General features: G+C 41.3%; 3 protein-coding genes across 13 annotated transcripts in view; 1 reads left to right on the top strand and 2 right to left on the bottom strand.

The window, feature by feature from the left end:
* Nucleotides 1-16172, bottom strand: part of PHYKPL (5-phosphohydroxy-L-lysine phospho-lyase) — a 17926-nt gene extending 1754 nt beyond the window's left edge. Inside the window, exons 1-15 of one of the 6 annotated variants that reach the window (XR_014886527.1) lie at nucleotides 16037-16172; nucleotides 14502-14842; nucleotides 12632-12750; nucleotides 11629-11788; nucleotides 10981-11055; nucleotides 10136-10223; nucleotides 9931-10047; nucleotides 9724-9806; nucleotides 9206-9431; nucleotides 8807-8961; nucleotides 8165-8254; nucleotides 7828-7958; nucleotides 7373-7429; nucleotides 2606-2741; nucleotides 1157-2228 (exon numbers count right to left, since the gene is read on the bottom strand). Coding sequence is in view for 1 of the 6 variants with exons in the window: in XM_085236416.1 (XP_085092542.1) it covers nucleotides 7377-7429; nucleotides 7828-7958; nucleotides 8165-8254; nucleotides 8807-8961; nucleotides 9206-9431; nucleotides 9724-9806; nucleotides 9931-10047; nucleotides 10136-10223; nucleotides 10981-11055; nucleotides 11629-11788; nucleotides 12632-12750; nucleotides 14247-14305 (1356 nt within the window). In the remaining 5 variants the exon portion in view is untranslated. Of the gene's footprint in view, nucleotides 1-1156; nucleotides 2229-2605; nucleotides 2742-5933; nucleotides 6103-7372; nucleotides 7430-7827; nucleotides 7959-8164; nucleotides 8255-8806; nucleotides 8962-9205; nucleotides 9432-9723; nucleotides 9807-9930; nucleotides 10048-10135; nucleotides 10224-10980; nucleotides 11056-11628; nucleotides 11789-12631; nucleotides 12751-14246; nucleotides 14398-14501; nucleotides 14843-16036 lie in introns of those variants that run through there. The other 5 variants (XR_014886524.1, XR_014886526.1, XR_014886523.1 and 2 more) reach the window with 5 other exon arrangements.
* The window catches only part of HNRNPAB (heterogeneous nuclear ribonucleoprotein A/B), a 24093-nt gene extending 3022 nt beyond the window's left edge, over nucleotides 1-21071 (top strand). Inside the window, exons 2-8 of one of the 6 annotated variants that reach the window (XM_085236421.1) lie at nucleotides 269-437; nucleotides 528-686; nucleotides 1106-1237; nucleotides 2789-2897; nucleotides 2991-3143; nucleotides 3220-3304; nucleotides 20639-21071. In XM_085236421.1, the coding sequence (XP_085092547.1) occupies nucleotides 269-437; nucleotides 528-686; nucleotides 1106-1237; nucleotides 2789-2897; nucleotides 2991-3143; nucleotides 3220-3290 (793 nt within the window). In that variant the 3' untranslated portion in view covers nucleotides 3291-3304; nucleotides 20639-21071. Of the gene's footprint in view, nucleotides 1-268; nucleotides 438-527; nucleotides 687-1105; nucleotides 1238-2788; nucleotides 2898-2990; nucleotides 3144-3219; nucleotides 3305-3558; nucleotides 3885-20371 lie in introns of those variants that run through there. The other 5 variants (XM_085236419.1, XM_085236420.1, XM_085236424.1 and 2 more) reach the window with 5 other exon arrangements.
* Nucleotides 15218-23559, bottom strand: part of COL23A1 (collagen type XXIII alpha 1 chain) — a 157574-nt gene continuing 149232 nt past the window's right edge. Inside the window, exon 27 of the mRNA XM_085236426.1 lies at nucleotides 15218-23559. Within this exon, the coding sequence (XP_085092552.1) occupies nucleotides 23512-23559 (48 nt within the window). The 3' untranslated portion in view covers nucleotides 15218-23511.

The raw sequence follows: 23559 nt of genomic DNA, 5'->3' as shown, positions 1-23559 counted from the left end.
GAAGGAATTTTTCCTGTTTTTTTTTTTTTCACAGGATGTCATAAATTTCAGTGTACTATAATTCCCTCAAAGAAGAGGGAGGGGAAAAAAAAACCCTTGTGTGCTCCTGTAGCGTTAGCTTTTGACAAGATGCAAAAGAGTTTAACTTTCAACAGTTGGACCTGTTCTGACCATGCTGCTGAGGCTTGTACTACTGTGAGCATCTTCCTGCATGTACTTTTCTGTAGTACTTCCTGAATCTAAACAGCTGTTCTCTTTGAAATTTCAGGAAAATGTTTGTTGGTGGCCTCAGTTGGGATACAAGCAAAAAAGACTTGAAAGACTACTTCACCAAGTTTGGTGAGGTAACTGACTGTACGATAAAGATGGACCCCAACACGGGAAGATCCAGAGGCTTTGGATTTATACTCTTCAAAGAACCTGGGAGCGTTGAAAAGGTGAGTTTAAGTTTTGTTCTCAATTTCTCAGATTCTTAAATGAAAGGGAAATTTTCTAGCTTAAGTTAATCTAATTAAATTGCTTTTTAGGTTCTGGAACAGAAAGAACACAGGCTAGATGGACGACTAATTGACCCCAAGAAGGCCATGGCAATGAAAAAGGATCCAGTGAAGAAAATATTTGTTGGTGGACTTAACCCCGAAGCCACAGAAGAGAAAATCAGGGAATACTTTGGCGAGTTTGGAGAGGTGTGTAATGCTATCTAACTGAACACTGAAATGCAGCATAGTTAGCAGTTGCTGTTTAGATTACTGCTGTTTAGATATAATTGCAAACTACATTAATTTCAGATGTGTCAAGCCTTTTTTTAACTGATTCAGAGGCTTCTTATCTTGAAAGCAAGGCAGGCATTGCACTAAATGCTTATGTTGTTAGTTAGATACCTCATTTGAACTCAAACCATTCTATTTTATGTTAAAATTCTTTTTAAGACTTGTAAAGTTAGTTGAAGCCTCTGGTTTGAAAGCTAAGCTTCCTATGGGAAGAACATTGCAACTTCAGTGTTGCTTAATATGTGTAGATAAACTTACAGTTTTACTGTACGAAATGCTATGCACTTTAGCATTCTGCTAAAATTTGAGCCTAAGACAGTACTTCATGTCTTCAGATTGAAGCAATTGAACTTCCAATGGATCCAAAGACCAACAAAAGGAGGGGGTTTGTGTTCATCACTTTCAAGGAAGAAGATCCAGTGAAGAAAGTTTTGGAGAAGAAATTCCATAACGTCAGTGGAAGCAAGGTAGAAACTTAGATTTGTGAATCTTTGACCAGACTGTTAAGCAGAATACCACTGTCTTTACTCTGAAAAAGGTTTGTAAAGCTGTGATTTCAGAGTACCCAAAATTCAATAAGGATAGTGTGCAACTTACTGTGTTGTTTTCTGCTCTGTGTTCAGCCACAGAACCTGCTAAGGTTCTTTGCCAGTATTTGCGGCTTTAATATTTATTAAGTGCTCTGGGCTTTTATAAGTAAAGGATTTAATTAATATAATCACATATGTATGGAAAAACAGGCTTGTTTATATATCAGTATGGTGATATAAGCCATCTGAATAGATTAATGTTCTATTTTTCATCATAGAGTAATTGCTAAATTCAAGGCTTACTGGTGCCTTATGCTTAAGGGCCCCTTGAACCTCATCAGCTGTCTGTATGAACCACTGTAACAGTGGTGTGAGATGCTCTGGTTGTCTGATGCTGCTTATTTGTGGGAGTAGCTAATACATGTTCAGGTGTCAAGCTTATGAGGAGGCAAATGATGTACTGGCTGGAAGGTGTCCCTCTTCTTTTGCTCTGTGCTCAATGCTAACCATCCATACACTAACTTCAGAGTCCTATCAGAACTTCTCATACAGCCCCACATAGTAATTTGCATTGCATGTAGATTAAGACAAGATTACTTGACACAGCACAAAGTTTTGGTCATAACCTGTTCATTTGGTTTGCCAGACTCTGTAGTTAGCCATAAAGTTCATAAAGAGGCAAAGGATTGGGTGTGAGAAGAACTGAGAAATCATATAATTAAATCTCGCATCTGTGGCTTGTTTTTGTCATAAGATAATAAAACCAGCACCTTACCTTAAAGCAAGACCCAGTGTGAAGAATTCTAAGCAACATTTCCTGAGGTACCATCGCAGGGTGGTGTTCCTCTCACTGCATCATGTCCAACCATACACAGATCTAGGAAGTAGAAGCTGGCTGATAACTTGAAATAGAGCTTGGGGGCCAGTCCTGGAAATTTTAATTTCAGTTATTATAAATTATTTGTAGGATTGGAGAAGTTATGTTTTCAACTCTTGGCTAAGTGTACTTCACAGTCCAACATACTCATAGTATAGGCTGCATGAGGCTGCCAGGAAAATTCATTTGGCTTATTTTTCAGCCTTGTTGGTAGCTCTTCAGTCAATGCAGCTCAGGTGAAGCAGTTCAGCAGCTTAATCCTAGTTTCTGCAGACTGTGGGACAGCCTTGTAGCCACGCTACAAGCAGTAGTGGCTATGCTGAGGTGACCTCCCCACTTTCCTGTGAGGAAACTCATGTTGGGAGTGGGTGGCATAAAGTACTCTGATAGCAGTAGCTGGCTTGAATGGCAGATAGCGACTGACTTACCTTGGCCTGAGCAGCATGACAAATCAGATGCTTCTGGATGTGCAGTAATACTGGCTGCGTGATGGGGAGCACAGCATGAACACCTTTGCCTCTAGAATAACCTCTGGCTTTCCTAAGTGGCTAGGTTTGAGCAGTGCTGTTTTAAGACAAATAAACACATTCCTCCTTATTCTTTGTTTTCAGTGCGAGATAAAGGTAGCACAGCCAAAAGAAGTATACCAGCAGCAACAGTTCAGTAGTGGTGGAGGAAGAGGTAGCTATGGAGGAAGAGGCAGAGGTGGAAGAGGCGGTGGTAAGTATTACACACACTACTTTAGTATGGACACATTCAAACTAAGCTGTGTGTACTAAAATGGGATTTTGTGGATGGTTTTCCCTTCTATAGCTCAAAGTCAAAATTGGAATCAAGGTTATGGCAATTACTGGAACCAGGGTTATGGGAATCAAGGATACGGCTATCAGCAAGGTTATGGTGGCTATGGAGGCTATGATTATTCAGGATATGGGTATTATGGATATGGACCAGGCTATGATTACAGTAAGTAAAGAACTGTATTGGGTATAAGCAAGCGTAACTAATTAGCAGTTTAATGCATTTGTTCTCTTGTTCATAGGTCAAGGCAGTGCAAATTACGGGAAGACACCAAGGCGTGGTGGCCATCAGAATAACTACAAGCCATATTGATCAAACTTATTCAGGTATGCAGTGGCATGGTCTCTTTTGGAAAATGACTGCATAGGTTTTGTATACAATGCTGTAGATGGTATTTCAGTTCTGTACCAAATTTAACTTTACAATAAATTTCTATGGCCTGTTAAATGTGCATCTTACTTGGAAGAGCTCCTTGGAAATGTTTTACATGTTTAATACTTACAGATAACTAGTTGTTTAGACAGTGTGGTGTGTAAATTTCAGCCTTGCTGAAGATATTAATTAATGATTTTATTAATAGGTTAAACTGAAACTGATTTTGAGGGTCTGCTTAAAGCTGCAGCTCTGCATCTAGGGACTGCCTCTTGGAGTTAACTATGGACTCTGCATTACTCCAGTTGTACAGAAAGAGATGCATCTTTAGGGAACCAGTGTCACTTTCCACCTTTTTATTTTGTATTGTTTTTGTGTCATACATTTCCTGTAACGGAAGTGTTAATTTTACTGTACTTTTTGGTACCTTTTTGGAATCTAATGTATTGTAAGGTATTTTACATGTGTTCTGATTCACCATGACATGGATATTGAAGCTATCCTAGCTTTTGAAATAAAAAAGGCGTAATCTAGTGTCTTGTGCCATTCTTCAGCTATGTATTAGTAAAACGGCAGTATATTTTTCCCAGAACTTAGTTCATGGCAGTACCTTGCTAGATGAAGAGTTGGGCTTGCTGCTTTTAATCTGGAAACTAGAGGGCTGTGTTGGTAGGTAGTTGTGTTGACTTTAGCAGTTAAGTGACAGCTGAAAACTGCAGTCACTTCTGCCTAGAGGCTATGGAAGAGAGCCTGGGTGGAGATCCCCAGCTGTTGGAGCTGTGCTGGTAGCTCATGTTCTAGACAGGTACAGAGGTAGTTGTGCTAACTGCACTAATGCCTGCACTGGAAGGCTCTTGTGGGTGGAGCCAAAGGCTTAGGTTTCAGGTAAGGTTTGGCAAGCAAGACAGCCTTGCAGGAGGAGGCTTAAGAGGTATGCAAGAAGCTAGCTGCACTTCATGTTTCAGCCTCTTGAGTCAGAGGTTTCTAAAAGTTCTTAACAGTATGTACATGTGTCTTGAAAGACAGGTTAGACAGACATTAAACTATGAATGCAAAACTTCAATTTTTGCAGTCTTACTGTAATATCAAAAACATAGTAAAGAACTTCCACCTGAAGCTGTGGGAGGAAAAACAAGAAAGGTGCATCTAATAATACGACACTTTTTCTAGAGATACTCTTTCCTTTTTATTGATTAGCTTACCACAGTTTTTAGGTAATAACTACTATGTGATTTGCTTGTCTGGTTGCAGAGTGGTCCCTGTCTTAAACTTAAAAATATTCCAAGTAGCAAGTACTGCTGCACAAAGTAAATTTCTAATCTTTGTTGAAGTTGTGTTTGTTTTTTTTTTACTTCAAAGCTGATATTTTTCTTTTAACATACAATTTGATCCAACAAACCAGCAGTGGAACCAAATCAAGTAACTAAAAGAAGAAAACCATGTTAATAGTGTGTTTTACTTCTTTTTTTTCCCATGAGGGAAGCAGCAATTCCTACAGAAATGACAACGTGCTGCTCCCTGCTGGCTGTTCTTGAAATTAAAAACTATAAAGTTAACCTCAGATAAGTCTTACAACAAACTTCTAAGTTGTAGTCTTGCATATAAAAAAGAGTGAAGCAGGTATTTAGTTGGGTAGTGGGCACATCAGCTTTACAGTTGAAGTGTAATGAAGTGCCCAACCTGAAAAATATAAAACTATAAACAGTTGAAACAAGTAATATTTAGAAGGATTACTCTTGAAGATTGGCAAGTGAAGTGCTCTATTCTGTTGCATCTTTTTACTTGTTTTTCTTTTGAAGTAAGGGTTAGAATACCTTTCTAGCAGGTGGTTTGCCCTCTGAAGGGGGATTTGGACAATGTTATGCTGGAACCATACTGCTGCAGTATTTCTGTCTAGTTTGTTAGCAATAGCTTATCAACCTGTTACTGGTTCCCTTTGGAAGTAGATCAAGTAATGCTTCATTGCAATAGTTGGACTAGATGATCTTAGAGGTCTTTCCCAACCTTAATGATTCAGTGATTCTTTACAGGTGATGTGGCCTCAGGCAGAAATGGGTTACTAGCACTTATATGAAGAGCTTGCTTTCCCTTTCTTGCATGAAAAGTGTGTGATGCAAAGAAAGTCTTACTGTCAGGTGAAAGCAAGGGCTTGTACACAGAGTTGTTTCTGAAATGGCTGTAACATACTGTTCATTTACTAACTGTATTCAGATATTTCTTGAGGACAGTATTTCCTAAGAACAGCTGTGGGAGCTGTGACTTTGAGCTGTCTGTTCCTCATGAGTTGAAGCTCATTGAGAGCTTGTTGATTAAAGTGCTAACTAGGACCTCGTCAGCTTGAAACTGCTTACTGAAACTGATCAGAGGAGCCTGAGAAAAGCATTTCCAGGAATGGAGTTACCACTGGTAGCAGCAGATAACAACAACAACAAAAAAAGCCAGTTGGCTCATCTTAATTTTTAAACAGGCATGACCTGAAAGAGCATGAGTTTGGAAAACATAGTTTATAGTAGCTACTAGAAAGATATTGCTTTAAAACCAGTTTTAGATACTCTGTTAAATAAAAGCCAATCCCACATCTGCCACAGTTGAATATTTATTTCTCCTAAAGCTTTCACTTAATAATAAGAGAACTGAAAATAACAAAATCAAAGGTTAGTATGTCTTAGACCAGATAAGTTAAGATGAGGATTAACTGTACATTATCACAGAGTAATTTTCTTAGTAGTAGGTCTTGAAACATGTTTGAAACCTATGGAAAGAAAATAATGTTATGTTTTTCATACAAAGTATCATTAAACGAAATTATTTCATTGCCTCATTTTCACTTACATACTATGTAAGTGTTGTACTGTATTTAGAGGCTTTTTTGCGTTCTTGCTTTTTTGTAGAGAAGCATTTTTTTTCTTATTTTAGATTTGCAGATAAGCATATTAAGTTATTAGGTGTCTAAGTTAAACTGATACTGTGAGTAATCCCTCTGTTCTCAAGAATCCATAGTACTAACAGCTGTATGTCTTTTTTATTAACTTGCTAAATAAAATATTAACACACTTTTCTTGTGCCTGCTATCCTGCTATTGCTCTGAACTAGAAACTTGCATTTCCTTAGCTTAGGGCCATAGCACTGTGAATCTAGTGCGGTACTTGAGGCCAAGTGATTACATTCATATCCAGGTATCTAAACCTTTACTGGTACTTGGTTAAAAACACATTCAGTTGTCTTCTGGTAGGGAGCTGGCTTAAGGAAGTTTAAGGTGTACCAAAGTGGTGTTATCAAGGTGTTAACTGTAAGTTTATGCTGCCTGTATAAGTGTAGGGTAAGATGAAAAGTAGCTTGATGTTCTGCAAGCTACAGAAGGACCTCAACAGATATTAGAGCTAGGAAGACTTAAGAGATGTTTGTCTTACTGATGCCCCAAACCTGGTGGGTAGAGGCGTAAGCTGATACTTAATCATGAAGTAACAGCCACGAGATTGAAATGATTGTGTGGTTTAAAGAAAGCAGGGGCTGTGGTAGTTTTATGAAGGGCTATAAACAGTACTATCACTACTGGATTAAGCGGAGGTTCCCAAATAGTGGCATGCAGAATGTACAGTGTTGGAACATGTTCTTAGGGGCAGTTATAGGAAGACTTGCTGAGAAGTAGTTATCCATCTGACTGTATCTAGGCACCGTATGAAGCTACAGCTGCTGCTGTCTGGAGGCTGAAGACAGCAGCTGGCACAAGAGCTGTGACAGCATTAGGCATTTCTGAGATATGTTCAACCTAGGTTGAAAACAAATGAACTCATAACAGTGTTAAACTAGAAGTATCAGACTAACAGAAGGTTGCAGTGAATTCCAGATGCAGCCAAGTGCAGTCCATGCTTCTAGGCTGCCAAAGAGCTCTGAGCAATTTCAAGTAAAAGCAACTTTGAGAAAACTTGGTCCTGCTCTACTGCCAGGGTCAGTGTCTGTGAAGCATGTTTAGAAATACCGACTTCTAAACAGTAATATAAAGAGTGAATACAGATAAATACCTGCTTAGGTTGAGCCAATGGAGGTTTTCTCCTGGTTCAGATGTTCTTTTTCCATATCTGGAAGGACAACAAACAACAATTTAACAAACTTGGAGTTGACACAAAGTTTTAGACTAACTTGTTTAACACTGAATGTGCATGAATTATACAAAAACCATCAAATGCATCTAGAAGATGGCTCTCGCCAATGAAATTTGGATAGCTTTGACAGTTGCTGTAAGTGAACACTACCCTCTGCCAGAGCAAAACTTGTAAAGGTGTATGTGCATCCTTGGAGTAAAAAGTTCTGTTGGAGAATGTGAATTGTTTGGAAGTGAAGGCTAAACTCTCAGTGATTGACTTTCCTATGTGTTTAGTGTCTGCCATTTTGGCTTTGTTTCAGCTCTTCTGAAAAGCAGGTTCGGCTGCTCAGTCCAACAGTAATTGCTATAAGGCATTTTTTTAATCTGTATTACCTGTTAAAAGCTTGTCAATGGTGTCCACTACAAATTTTGCATCCTCCATAGTGAAACACATTGGGGGCTTGAATTTAAGTACATTTCTTCCTGGCCCATCTGTACTCAGTAGAATATATTCTTCCTTAAGCCTGGAAGGAGTGGTAACAGAATTATTTTCACCTTCTGCACATAGTTAAAAAACTTCAAAAACATCATAATGGTGGCTGTTCAGATAATGCTTTTCAGTGCTGACTGGTGCTAATTTGCTATACTTCAGCAGCTAATGAATGGCAGGCTGCTTTGAAACTGTATGTTTGTCTAGCACACTGAAAAGCCACGTGATTGTTGCACGTACCTTGTTATTAAATACTCTGCTTCTTCTGTGGCTGGGGTCCTTTTTGCTTGATCTTTAATTAAGTCCACTCCAATGAATAAGCCAGAACCTCTTGGAAAGAAATGTAAATAGTCAGTCTGTCACAAGAAGGAACTGCAAATGAACTAAAGGATCAAGAGATACAGTTAAAGTTTGGTCTCACAAAAGTCTGAGAATTGGGGATGGTTGTTGGCTACTGTTTAAAAAAAAAAAAAAAAAAGTATAGCAGTCTTGCAGAAATGTGGTAGTATGGTATAGGCTTGTCCTGTGCTGTCATTCTGAGTAGATAAATGATAAATATATTTTTCATCCCACTTACGAATTGCGTTCTTTGTGCACTAAACTACTTTTGTCTTAACAACTGATATATCAGAAGAATAATTTCTTAGAGAAGCACAGAAATTAATAAAGTCAACCTGGCCTAGAGTGGCAAAGTTTATCAGACTTTTGATTAGCTCAAGTATGGTTTAATCCAATGGACAGTAAGCTGCTGTTTTTTGTTTTTTTTTTTTTTTTTTGCTAATGCCACAGCTCTGAACAGTTTCATAAAACTACAGTTTTTTAAAACTTGGTCACGACAAACCAAACAAAAAGCAGCTAAAAAAGTAAATAAGGCATTGATACCTGACATCGCCAATGATGGGGTGCTTGATTTTTTGCTCCGTGAGTAGCTTCATCAAGAAGTTGCCAACTTCTGTGGCATGAACCTGAAGCTGTTCCTTCTCTATCACATCTAAAACAGCTAATCCAATGGCACATGAAACAGGGTTTCCTCCAAACTGAGTTCAGGAAAGAAACGTGCAGTCTTGTCAATGAAAGCACAGCCTCAGTGATAACACGAGCACACTAAGATTTATATCTGATAGTCACTAATTAGAAAGTCAGGTACCAGAAAGATGCAATTAATATAAGCAGTAACTGTGTGGGTGATGAAGATTAATTAAAAACAAACTCCTTGGTTCTCATTTTAGTACTGACTCCTGTTTAAAAAAAAAAAAGCAGCTGTGGTCAATTTTTACTTACTGTGTTGAAATACTCTACTCCTGTGGCTGCAAATGCTTCCGCAATTTCTTTTGTTGTTGCTACACAGGCAAGAGGGTGCCCATTACCTATGGGTTTCCCCATAGTGACTATGTCAGGTATAAATTCTTCTCCCTGAAGCTGGAATGCCCAAAAGTGCTTGCCAACCCTGCCAAAGCCGACCTGAATTTCATCAGCAACAAATACACCTCCTGCCTTGTGCACATGCCTGTAACATAACAGTGATTACATGCTAGGAAGGGAGTAAACAAATGTTTTCTGTTTTGCAACATACAGAAAGCAATAATTTGCAAATTTCTTGAAAAGAAACTTCGTGAAGGAAAACTTCTACAACACTTGTTTAAAAAGAGGCCTTGGCCCCACCAGGATGATCTAATGTAAAAGCATTCATCTTTCCTGTGCATCTAAACTATATGCTACAGGAGACAGAAATTCTCCTCTCATCTGTACGTAGGACAGATTTTACATTTTACAAGTGAAGATAATGAATGACTACTTACTCTGCAACTTTCTGGAAGTAGCCTTCTGGTGGGATGATTTGACCACCGACGCTTGGCAGAGATTCAGCAAAAAACGCAGCAATCTGAAACATATGGACTGTGTAATGACTGAACACACAACACTTGTGGAAGTTGTGTTAACAGCATTGACAAGCACCTGTACTGATCTCTTATGCAAGACAAAAGGTCAAAGAAATCACTTCTTACCTTTCTGCCTTTCTTATGTGCTTGCTCAATAATATTTTTCACTTCATTAGCATAGGCTGTTACTGGATCTTCATGGTCCTCTCTGTATAGTCCTCTGTATGTGTCTGGAACAGGAGCCTATGCAAAGGAACAGTATTCTGTGTTCAGTAAATCATAAATAAGTCTTCATTTAATTTAATCAGTAGTTATAGGCTGAAGTACATACCACGTGGACCCATTCCTTTTGTCCTTCTAGATTTCTGAATTTATATGGGCTTATGTCAATCAGGGATGTCAGATGTCCATGGTAAGCACTTAAAAAACAATCAGCAGAACTAAATAGTAATTTCCTCATTATCACGAGTTCTTTAGGCTTAACATTACTGACATCTAAAGAGTAGATGAGTTACATCACCTGGTAGGAATACAGTTACTAGCGAGAACAGCTGTAGGATTTCTAAGGGATGCAGGCAGGCAACAATCCTTGGCACTGGTTTTCCAGAGCCAGCAAGTAGAATCATAACAGTGTAAGTCACAGATAGCATTTAAAGACTGCAGGAATCAATGTTCCTAGCCTGCTTCTGAATATCCTCCAATGGAATTTTCAGTTTCTCTGGACATCCTGCTCTAATATTTGACCACCTTTATGGCAGAAGAGCATTTTCCTGTGTCTCATCAGAATTCTTCAGGTTTCTCCATCTGTCTGCTGTCCCTTTTTCCTGTCACTGTGCAGCTTCAGACCTGGCTTTGTCTTTTTTTTTTTTTTTTTTTGTGTGTGTGTGTGTGTGTGTGTGTGTGTGTGCCTTCTCCTAAGAATAAACAAACTCAAGTTTTTGAAACCTCGCATCTAGAACTTCCCCTCCCATAATGATAGGAAAGTGCTGGCTTCAGCATGGCAAAGCCTGTCCTGTGCTGGAGAGCCCCAGCTGAATGCAGTCAGTACAAATACTGAACAGAGGAAAATTCTCTCAACTTCTCAGCTACAATTCTTCCTACAATAACAAGTGCTCTGACCACAGATACAAACTGAGCCTTGCAACCTACAGTAGGTAAAATTGCCAGCATACTTACTGGTCTAGAACTATAACGTCCTCATGCTTTGTAAACTCTCGTGCCATTCTTAGGGCAAGATCATTAGCTTCAGATCTGTAATTGAAAAAACTGGTTTTTAATTCAGATACCCAAGGTTTGAAACTTGCAGAGAACAAGAACTAGATGTGAGGTACTGTCAGAGCCCTGAGTAATCAGCAATGCTCTGCACTCATTAGGTAGAACTGCTTAACAGAGTAGAATCCATCTTTAAAAAGCTGGATTGCAGACACTACGTGGAAGCAGTTTCATTTTTATTTTAATGCATAGGTTGTAGGGAATACAGGAGCCTCCCACAAGTAGAAATGTGCATTGTAACACTGAATTTTGAAAACATCAAACCAGAAACAAATACAGCAAACCTTTATGTTAATGTAGTCCAAGGCCTAAGAATAAAAAGCTGTACAAATAAAGCACTAGCTCAGTTTTCTGACAGAGAGCTTGGTAAGTACAAACTTGACATCTACTGAAATTGTAAATGACCACAGTTTCTTCATAATCAAACAACTTCAATTCCTTTTGTTTTTTTAAAACATAGTCATCACTTCAGAGCATGCAGCTGGCTGCTGATGTACTTGTCTGTATCCAACCAGGCCAAAAACAATAGCGATTCTGATATATCTGACTTACCCAGAATTCAAGAAATAAAAGGTGCACAACTTCTCGGGTAGCTTTTCTGAAAGTCTCTCTGCATAATCAGTCACGTTGTCATGAAGATAACGAGAATTTGTATTTAGCAATTGGTTTTGCTCGTGGGCTGCTTCTACTACATCGGGGTGACAATGTCCAACTGCAAGGGAGGGGAGACAGAGGTTTGAGAGTTCTTTACTGTGCACGGTGTCTTTTAGCAGGCACATAATGACTTTGTGCTTATGTTTCTCCTAGCAGTACAGAGCTACTGTCAGTGTTGTTCATATTTGATCAGTTAGGCATTAATGATGTTATCAGCATAGGACAACACTGATATGCCTTGAAAGCTCTCGTGGAAAACTTCCATTGTTCAGAAAGGTTTAAATTGGTTGTTGTATTTCAAGGCTGGTGGTTAAATACTGAAAGTTGATATACTGAAACAAACAGCACCTAATTTTATATTTTGAATTTAGACATTTGAATAGTTGTATTTGCAGATAAGCTTTATCATCAAATAATTATATATTGCCAATATACAAAATATATGTCATTACATATTGACAGTAATACATGGTATGACTGTCAGCCCTGACCAGCAATTTTGAGTACTGTGAGAAACAGCTACTTTATAAAACACAACTAATGCACCACACTGGGCTGTGGTCCTTCAGTAGTACCCTTAGTGACATCTACAACTAACTGTCCTTTGTTAATTTTACAGTCAGATGCTTGACCTGAATTTTCTCGCACAGAGGTCTGTGAAGTTTAGATATGTACTTTTCTGTGAAGGTGGAACAGGAAGCAGGTCTGGAAAGCACCATGTTGATGCAGAAATCCAAACGTGAGCAGAAGTTTCTCAAGCTATAGGCTCAGTAAAAGTTCCTTCCACTTTTCCAATTAAACAACCACTTCTCCCAACACCATGGAACAGTGGTAAAAAGTACTGACTGTTCCTTGCTCTGCTTAGTAAAACATGGTATTGAACAATAGAACTTGAACTTACCATGAGCAACGTTGTTTATGCAGTCAAGGTATTGTCTTCCGTTCTCATCATACATGTACTGGCCTCTTGCCTTTACAATCTTCAGTGGATCATTAGGATAAAACAGTTTGCAAGAAGAGCTGTGTAAAGCATCAGAAAGCAAAATAAACCTTAGTGAACTCCCCCAGTCATCTAGTAATACTCTCAGTGTAGTTAATCAAGAGAAAGACAACTCCCCAGTGCAGCAGCACATGCCATCGTCCTCCTCCTCCTGGCCCCTAAAAGCACAGCTTGGGATGGAGAATAGTCTTTGTGCTCTGACTCGATAGCCAAGTTTCGTTAGGCTTGCAGGCACAAAACCCCCACTCCTGAACAAAAAATCCTTCACTGGCAATCCCCAACCACAGCACACAGACAGGACTTGGTTCTGAAGTTTGTTTCATCTGATTGTAACTACGGTTCCTTGGTGTCTATGCTGGCTGTCTTCCCTGTTCTTTAAACTATTTGTGCCTGTCTCTCATTAATCACTTTTATTATACTCTTGGTATTCTTGCTGAAGGCATGGAGCAGCTGATTCTTACATCTGTACAGAGCTTCACTAACGCTAACAGAAGCCTTGAGTAATTTACTTAAAAGTAATTTATAAATAGTAATTTATTTAAAAGTCTGGGCAACATAGCTGCAAAAGGAGAACTGCAGGATTTCATTGACGCTGAAAGACAGCGCCAACCTGTAATACCTCATTTAATAAATACTGCTTAGAAAAGTAAAAGGGACATAGCACCGTACACTGAGAAATATCAATTAATTAAACGAGATGGCGTTAAAATAAGACTGTAGTTCACTGTCCCTCCCCTACAGGAATCCTACACCGTCCGTACGCACTGGCAATAGGATGACAGAACAGGTTTGTCAGTAAAATCACGCTGACAGTTCAGCCTGTGCTAAGAAAGCAGTAATGAGGCTGGGCTGGATCGCCAGGAGCAGAGCAAATGAGTTACAAAAGGATGCAGTGCACAGGGTGGTATCTTCAGCTCAGCGCGGCTGGCACAGATCTGGTTGCAGCACTGACCCAGCCTGCTTTCTGTCGGCACGAGGCGGTACGGATGGAGGTAGCCTTCCTTTCCAAATATGTAACATTCCTGCGGTCAGTCAGAAATGCTCTTGCTGCCGTTCCTGGTAGCATTCCCCAGAACCAAGAATTTTTAAAATCGTTTGGAACAAAGCGAGTGATTGAAAGCCTGGAGATGAGTCCTGTGCTTAGTTCTAGTGTGCTAATTCTGACGTTTTCAGCTCCGACAGGTGGGCTCTCATTCTGTGTCGGCAGCACCAGGAGCCGCTCGGCAGCCGCGTGGTTTGCTCGCTCAGAGCCAAGCGGCCAAAGATCGCTTTGTAAGCAGTTCTGAGCTCCAACAGCCGCGCCGTGCCATCCGTATGTTGAGGGCTCTCGATGCCTTAGTTGCATAACCTTCCTTACACGCTTACTATATGAGTAAAGCCCAGGCTCCGCTCGCTCTCAGCACCGTCTCTCCCCCAAAGTTGCAGTACAGAGCAGGGAGCGCTCGTAGCCCCGGAGCGCCGCGCACCCAGCCCCGCTCTGCGCCCCGCCCTCGGTACGGACGCTGCCGGCACTTACCCGATGATCCGCCGCCGTAAGGACAGCGTCTCTTGGCGAGAGCGCTGCGCTCGCCTCATGGCCGCCGTGTCCGCGGCCCGGCCCAGGCGGGAGGAGCCGGCTGAGGGCACCGTCCCTCCCGCCCGCCCCGCCGCCGCTCCCCCTGCGGGCCGCCGGCCGGCACTGCGCTCCGTGCCGCAAGGCGATGCTGCTGCCCCGGCCCCGCCCGCTCCCGAGCCCGCCTTCACCAGCACCGAGGGGAGCGGCGTAACTCACCCGTGCTTGGCCTGTCCTCCGCCTGCTGGGCTGGGCTCCTCTGGGAGCGGGAGTGGTGACTTCACCCTGCGGGTCCTGTTCGCTCTGGGAGGTTCTACCAGCGCACGGTGCTGGCAGCAGCACGCGGCTCAGAGTGATTTGTGAGGGTAGCTTAGGGGTTAGAGCTGCTGTGTTTAACACGCTGCGCTCCTTAAGCAAAAGGAAAACAAACCTCTTGTATGGCTGTGCTCCTGTGTTGAGTCTGCTCCCTTGCAGCTGCCCCCGAGGCAGCGGGTGGGATAAAAGCCAAACACTGCCCTCAGGTGTGAGGAGATAATCCTGGTCGTGTTGGGATGGAATTCCTTAAAGAAAAACACAGAGATGAGGGACACGTCTGGCACTCTGCTGCTGTAGCTGCTGTATCCCCAGCAGAGCCATTGCCATGCTCCATTCTAAGATATCAGATTTCTATTTTTTCATTTCAAGTGTGTGTTTGTTTTAAACTGACAACAACTGAGAGGATTCAGACCATTTGACTACATACCCAGCAGACCAGAATTATTTTCAGTTGCAGTTACTTGGTAAAGACAGGAGCAGTTTAAGTTTTGTGTTAATATGGGGAATCCCAAACCAAATTGCCATAGATTTAAAACTACACTGAGCTTCAGTGGTAAAATTGAGATGTTGCATAAGTCAAATTTGAACTGTTGAAATGAACTGAAAAACAGTAGAAGAAATATGAATAATGGCCATTAATCTTTATTTGAACTCTTGTCTGGTTAAGATACTTTGCAGCTATTTATAATAACAACCGAAACATTTACAATTTGCTTATTCTTGGTTACAAACGCAGAGTTCATTATACATATTCACACAATTGTAAAAGCAACCTGTACAGAGAGACCATTTCTAAACATCAAGTCTTTGCTTTTATTACAGAAAGCACAAGGAAATGTTTTTGGAGGTCTCAAGCTGATGTGCTGTCCATTGCAGCTTTAAGCTAGAACTACATACTGCAGGACTAATTAATAACCATTTTAACATGTTAAAACAATGGATATGAAATACTGTCAGTTAATGCCTTCATTTTTAAAACAGTTGTTCCCCAAAGCAATGAGTAAATAGAACACTCTTCATGGCATACACAATTAAAAATTACAACATGTTGCAAATAGAAATGTTACGCACTTTTTTTTTATTTAGTTTTTAATATTTATATGTATCTATATATTTTTTAAAAGTGGTTTTACAGAGGCTTCCTCAGCTTTGCATATGATACCACATAAATACAGCCACACAAAGTACTGCTCAGGGTGCTCAGCACGGACACTTGTGCTGCACACACAGCCCTGGCAGCTCTAGCAGCCGCCCCGAAGCAATGCAGCCATTCCCATAAATAAGGCTTGCATAACTTGGGAGAGGATTAAGCCTTATCAGCATAATTTCCAACAGGTACAGATAAAACTCATATTGCATACATTTCTCTCAATTGTGTTATAAATAAATCAGATTTTCAGTTAGGTTTTCATACCAGCAGCTATAGTTTCTCTACTTACATCATTTCAGAAATGGCACCTAAATGCTAGAGGACAGATCAGTGTTAAAAGATCTGTATGTCCAAAGCAAGGTAACGTGGCAGAGCTGGTGGCTTTCAGTTCTGACTGGTATTTTGTGCTGAATATTTGTCATATTGAGCACTTTGTTTTCAGTAAGAAAGCAAAGAAGAACGCCAAACAGCAACACAAGAGTTGCTATGTTACGAAATTGCCTATACAGTGGAATTCCATGTATGAAACTGCCCAGCAAACACAACAGGACTCCAGCTCCCATTCTAACTAATGGCAACTTACCATCTCTTCTGCCTAATTTAGAAATTCAGTGAGTACCTGCAAAACCAGGTCCTACTTTTATTTCATAGCAGAAAAGCAAATTTTAAAAGCACCCCCTTCATAAACTCATGTAAAATGCACTTTTAAAAATTAAACGTACAGTTTAGAAGAACATAAAAACCCACGTGTTCCTAGTGCCATCTACACAGAACTGGATTTCAGATACTTGGGACATCTCCATTTTAATCTCCATTAACAGCCACGTTACATAAGAAGCCACACACAGACACACAAGTTCACTGTGTCTGTTCCACGAAACACAGCTGAGAACTCCTACCACAGCTTAGCGAACAGGGATTAATTGTCCTAAGACATAGGAAAACCGCAAATGTTAATGTATTTCTTATTCTACTCTGCTGTCAATAATGCCACTTCTTATGCATTGAAAACTCATGTTTCCCAGCTCCCCTGCAGTTTTCCCCCAAGCCCTCTACAGCAGTATAGAGTCCTAAGGTCTATCAAGGCCGTCTCCCATTCATTTCCAAGTGTCAGGTTTTCAGCACTTGCTTTAGCTGCAGCTTATGCAACAGTCAGACCCTTCTGGTGTGCCATCTAATGAATGAAAGCATGGGAAAGCTGCAGTGGTTCACTCGAGAACACAAGAAGTAATGTTAAGTTCACAGGTACAAACTATATACTCACTGGTTTGCTTCAGTACATTATTTTTTTCTCCCCCCAGCTGTTATGAACAAGCCTAAACGTTGTTCTGTAAGATTGCTGAGCTCAGTGTATGCCATATTGATTGTCTCACTGAAGTATCTTAGGCCTCTTCAAATCTTACTGAAATACTTCATCTCACTTTACAGTCTACCTGGGTAAGCCTGGCTGTACAACCAAACACACCGACAAGTACACGATGAGTCAATCTGAGGGCCTGCAATGAGGCCAAGCAGGGTACAGGGCCTTTCCTGCACCTGAGGATGGTGGGACCAAATCTGTGCCTGGCTGTGCTGGCGTAGGTTGGATCCAAACCTATCCTGGTTCAGCCACTTACATACAGTATTAATCCAAGAAAAGCAGCCTGGGGACACTTTATTTTTAATTATGAATTGTTGCTAATATTTTTGCATATATTCATAAAAATCTATTGTCTATAAGGAAAGTAATTCAGAGCTTTCTGTCTAAAAGATTAGAATGGAAACTTGGCTGGCAACCTCCTTTTATTTGCATAACACTTCAAATTAATTATCTGGGCAGCAATTGGATTAAAAAGAAAATGATTGTGTTTCCCAAGGGGAAATACAAGAATTGGGAAACAGATGAAAGTTTCTGTGTAAGCACTCCTGTTTTGCAGTGATTCGAACCTCAGCTGGCAAAGGTGCACCTGTGCCTATGTATGCAGTCAGTTATGGAGCAGTGCTGTTATTTTTGGGGTAGGGATGGTTTCCCATCATAGCACCGAATTTGTTTCTGTTCAAAAAAGATGGCCTTTAGAGGGCAGCATGAAATCAGCATTCAATGCCCAGGAAAGCCATGCTCTACCATGCCTTTATGGTGAATTTACAGGACATGGATATTGAGAGCAAGGATGGCTATTTACCATTACAGTAAATCTGAGATTTTTCTGTCATTTTAGCATTGTAGTTAAACTAGGAGTTACAGCTGGCTGAATTCTTTCATTCTGGCCCCCAGACCAGCAGACAGGCTGTCCTGCATGAAGTCATAAACAAACATGCTTCCTGGGCACTGGGCAACTAAAACCATCAGAAACGCCTGCCTGGCATCCTGGGTCATTGTCCCTGGAATACATTTTATCATTGCATAGGCTGCTTTGAGCCACTGAAACCTCATGTACATTTTGCTGATTTGCTAATTTCAAATGCAGAATGTATGAAATGACAGAAGATTAAAAAAAATAACAAAAACTCAGTTAGTACTTTAGGTTTTCTAAAAAAGAAAACACATTAGGAAGTCTGTTATAAGAAACATTCCTATTTTAAAATACACAGGAGAAAAATCTGTATGAAAAGAAATTCACTGCCATTATATATACAGCAAGAATTAGAAGCAGAGTATACGACAAGTCTTCCCCGTGAAAATAAAACCAAGTATATGGCTTTGTTTTTTCCCTTAAGCTAAAATCCCAGTGCATTGGGTTTTAGAAACAGTTTCAGTGTGGAGTCAGACTGGATTTTGTCTACCACCTGTTTCACAGCGCAGAGAAATACCGGTGAATTAACCAGCCCAGCCTGCAATTAGGCCAGCTGCAGAACTCCAATTAACCCCACCTGCCCCTCCACTCAGGCTCACCCCATGGCAAGGGCCCTTTTGGAGCTGCCAGCACACTCCTGGCACCAGACCGGACCTACAAACAGGGGCATTTTTTGGAAGCCAAAACACAGACACAGCTGAGCTCTGGGCACTTGGCCACACTCACAGCAACACCGTTCCTGGAGCACAGACAGACCTCACAGCTGCTTGTCCTGTTCCTGGGAGCAGGCAGACAGCATTATTTGGGCCTAATGGGAATCACCACACTTCTAAAGTCAGTTACATCGGACCACTGAATGTTGTTCTGTAAACTAGAAAACTGGGATAAACATGAGTTTGGCTTGGCTTAAATTCACCCAAGACAAAGAACTGAAGTGTTTTAACCCAAATATTAATCCACTGACAAATCCACAAAGCTCACACACCAACCACTGTACTGAGATAAATCAATTGCTCAGTCACAGTGACCTACATTTCATCGCGTCAGTCATCTTTATTGCTACTGACATCTAGTGGCATCACTTAGCTGCATTTTGGATTTCCTGTAAAAATTGCTTACCTTCTCCCAAGCCAGAAAAAAGGGAGAATTCCTGGGGGAGAAATGCACTGTGCTCTGTGAGTGGCTGAACTCATTCCTGAGTTTGGACTGAGACCACCAACACTGCCCAAAAGTAAAATTCATCTTTGTGAGCTGTTTGCATATTCCGTGTTCTAAAAAGACCTACGTAAACATTTTCATATGGAAAGAGAAAATAATCAACTGATCTGGCGTGAATCTGCTGAGCAAAGCACATCCTTTTTTAACTCTTCCCAATAAGATTATGACTGCTCTGAAACAACTTTTCGTTTAACAATCTCCCCTAAATATGTGTGCATGGGAAGCACGCGGATCTAAATACCTCTACTAAATTTCCTCTTAGACTGTGCAGTCAGTGCAAAGTGAACAGTTACTCTAAAATATGGTTCTTCAGTTTGTGCTGCATGATGGATCAGAAACACTGAGCTCAGAATGCACAGGCTAAGCACAGCAGTCCCCGTGGAGGACCAGGAAGGACGAGGAATACAGGTTACAACTGCAGTCCCTGGCACTATTTGTGCCTGGAGATCTGTACCATGCCCTGTGCCCTGAAGCTCTGCTTGCCCCAGGTTTCAGCTGCTTTGGTGATGGTCGGGACTGCCTGGGACCAGCAGACTGGTAACTAACCCCTACTGGTTAGTTCCTCAAAGCTGGTGAGGATAGGTGCCACACACTTCAGGACTTGTCCCTGCCAGCACTTCCCGTGGAAATGCAAGCAATAGCAGACCAGAGAAGCTGCTTTGCACAGGCTGCTGGTGTAGACACACACAGTTTATCTGATGCATGCTGAGCACACCAGACTTGCTGCTTGTGCATAGGTGGACCTGCTTTGTAAGTGCAGGATGCACCATATTCAGTGTGCAGCATAAACCCAGCAGAGGGCCTTAACCTGGGGATTTTCAAACATTACTTCTGCAGTGTCTGTCAGCCGAGGTGGCAGCACTGATGGGTATGGATCAGTCACAGCCCCATGCTAGGATGCTGCTTCCAGTCTTCCTCCTGGGCTGGCACGGGAACATTACGAGGGGATGGGGAGGAAAAACCCCAGTGAAGAAGTTCAGAGGCTTTAAAAATAACTCTCCTGCTCTGCTGAGAGCAAATGGCGTGGGTTCTATGGCACCAGGCTCTGTGTTGGGAGGGGGAAGGCGACCATGCACAGCGGTGAGAGCAATAGGTAAAGCACTGTTCTGGTATTCTGTATCAATGTTTTGCAGGCCTGGCAGTGGTCACAGTTGATGCCTACAAGCACTGGATATTCCACAAGTTGAAGACGGAATACTGACTTGTTTACCTGAAGATAATAGGACTTCGGGGGTATTTCCTCAGAGAAAATATAAATTTTAATATAATTTCATAAGCTTTGGAGGTTAGCTTGTCTTGTAGCTTCAGTGATATCAAACTTCTTTGAGTAGGAGCTAGATAGAAAGCTGTTTAGTTTTTGCCAGCATATGTAAAACAAGACTTTTCTATCTGCATTGTAGATTGTTTGTGGACACTTCCAGATTCTTGTGCTTTCTGCAGTCATTCTGGGGACTGAACTCTCATTGATATCGATAGAGGTTCCATGAACAGGACATCTACAGGATACCGAGAGTAGAAGCCCACAGTGTGGTTTGGAGTAGTGAACAGCTTTAGTTTGGAGATGACTGGGGGAGATGGGAAAAGCAACTGTACATTAAGGGAACAATTACAGATCTTCCCAGTGACATCAATGAGAGATTTGCCTTCGACCTTCCACAGAAGAATTAGCTTTAATGTGGGACAGCAAAGGGGTTTTTCAAAAGCATTAAAAGCCAGTGGGAGCTCTTTCAGCAGCTCCTTTCGCCTTTAAAAACCCTCACACCAAAAGTGATAGCTAACGTCATAAAATGGAAGTAAATAAAATGCATTTTCATTGCTGTTTGAGTTACATAATTCTTGTTTCTTGATTTGTTAGTTGATCTGATTTAATTTGTACAGTGACCAAAAATGCGGTCAGTAACTAATTGGTAAAGATGTGAAATACAGCCACAAAGCAAGCAGTGTGTAGGTGCAGGCCCTAGGCAGTGAACAAAGCTAGATAACAGAAGATTACTGCCTATGTCTGTAAATCTTCTGTGTCCACACTGACCAAGCCAACGTCCAATTCAGCGTTTAACAGCAGATGACAAATGCTCCCAGCTGACTGAAAGGATAAGCTCAAGAACAACTAGGACACAGTCACCAGACATCAGAAACCTCACCCTGTCTGTGCAGAGCACCGAGCACATTGCTGCTGCTATTCACAACACCAGGGCTAGCATTACTTGCACTAGGATGGAGCTGTGCAGGGCACGTTCCCCCTGGAGCCATCAGTCGCATGTCCTCCCACCAGTCCTGCAGCACCAGCTGCCCTGAGATGCAAAGGAACCTCCTCACAGGTTCAAATCTACTCAGTGCACCAAAAATGACTCCTTGTATTGACTGGCTTGTCAGCACAAAAATCAGGCTCTTAATTTCACTTCAGCCTCCTACACAGAGCCTAGCAACTTCTATTGGGCTAAGGTATTTCCTCCAGAAACCATCTGTGAAATCAGAAAGGCGTTAAAGCCACGGGGATTCATTCCATCACCACTCTGGTTAGGATTAGCCAGGCTCACCAATAAAAAGCCATGGCTTGTTTTATGTGATTTTACGTAGCTTCCACTTCAGCCATTGGATGCATCTTTGAACATCTTTCTCTGTTCAGTTCAAGAACTTATTGCTATAAAGTATCTCCTCCTTGTAAAGGAATCTGATTGCCTCTTGATCTTCACTGTAAGCTGAACAGACTCGGCTTTCCTGCAAAATAATTTTTCATAGCTTTTTACTGCACAATCCCTGTTTTTCCAAGATCTTAGGAATTGTTACTCATAAGATGTTTGCAATTCTTTTCTTTTTAAATTTCTCTTATTAATGCAATATGTAATAGAAACCCTAATCAGCCTTTGATTCTTACCTTACTCTGCATGGATGTGCCTGAGATAAGTTAAAGAAAGAGACCAAAAAAAGCACTGAAAGAGGAGGACAAGAGGAGCGTGCAGAGCTACACAGATCACAATCAAACCACATAAACACAAGGAAATCAAATGCAAGTGAATCCTACAGACCAAGACAAATACTCCGAACTCCAAGTTTTGGAACCCCAACAGCAACAGTATGCACTCTGTTGCTTAATGGAAGACTTCAGCAGAGTCCCTCCCTGCCCCACAACTGTCTGTTCTGAAAGCATTGCCGTGTTTTTGTTTTGAAATTTTGCAGTAGAGGTTTCTTAAAGAATTTGAGTTCTGCTTTAACAAAGAGCTGGCACGTCTTCAGCTGCAGACCACAGAACAGGACCCAGAGGTGCTTCCTCTCGAGATCAAAGGTTATCTGATAGTAGCCAAAACATCCACAGGCAGTCCAGGTTACAGTTTTCCAAAGATTTGCTATTTCCATCACAACGACAGCAGGTAGGAACAAAGGGAGCTTGGCTTTGTTTCCTCTGCAGGTTTGAAGTCCTTTTGTTTGACCAGATGGCATACAGCAGCTTCTTCCATCCTTAGGGCTGCATCCTCTTTTTCTTTTTTTTCTGCCAGTTTTTTTCACTCTTTGAGTACACACGTGCAATGCAAATAGAGTTGAGAGCCAGGTTAGGACAGGGAGCTGGTAAGGCACACAGGGCAACGCGCTGTCTCAGTGCTGTTAGTTCACACAGCAGCATTAGCAGTGAGTTCTGGTCATTCCCAGCAAGTGTCATTGGTACCTTTATCAAATCTTGATGTTATCATGCGTATCTTATGGGTTTGAGAGCTTTACAGTATATTCAAAGTCCGTAAATGACAGAATCCAGTATAAAAAAAGGTCAATATATTACTGTTGAAGGGTTGTTTTCTTCCTTTTTTTATACAAAAATCAAAAAGATCAAAATATATCACATTATTTACACACTGTGCTTCATGCTTAGAGATCACTGCAAAAGAACACACAGACAAACATTTTAATTGAAGAGAAATGCTCCATTACTAATCTTGTTAATATCAAGATTGATAGTCAGATTTCTTATCATATTAACAGCATGTCCAAATGATTTGGCACCCAATTAAAAACTTACACGCTAAGGGCATGCTTATATCCTAACAGGGTTTGCAACCAGTTAGTAACGTGCTCGCTATTAATTGGTGGCTTTTTCAGCCTTAGCAAGGTTTTGGCGTGGCGTTCCTGGCAGCTGTGCAGAAAGCAGCGTGTGCTATGGGGAGCAGGGCACGGAGGCAGGCAGGGCACTGCTCTCACAAGGCACAGCACTGCTGGGCAGGCACACAGCCCACAGCACCTATGGGCTCCTCAGGGCCCACGCAAGGAGGTATTCGCATTACTCTCACTGTACCTTGTGCCAACATCCTGCTACTGGCAGTCCGTCTGGTCC

Source organism: Meleagris gallopavo, chromosome 15, assembly GCF_905368555.1.
Source record: "Meleagris gallopavo chromosome 15, MGAL_WU_HG_1.1, whole genome shotgun sequence".
Taxonomy (NCBI): domain Eukaryota; kingdom Metazoa; phylum Chordata; class Aves; order Galliformes; family Phasianidae; genus Meleagris; species Meleagris gallopavo.
The sequence above is the reverse complement of the archived record's forward strand: the minus strand, read 5'-3'. Positions and strand labels throughout refer to the sequence as shown.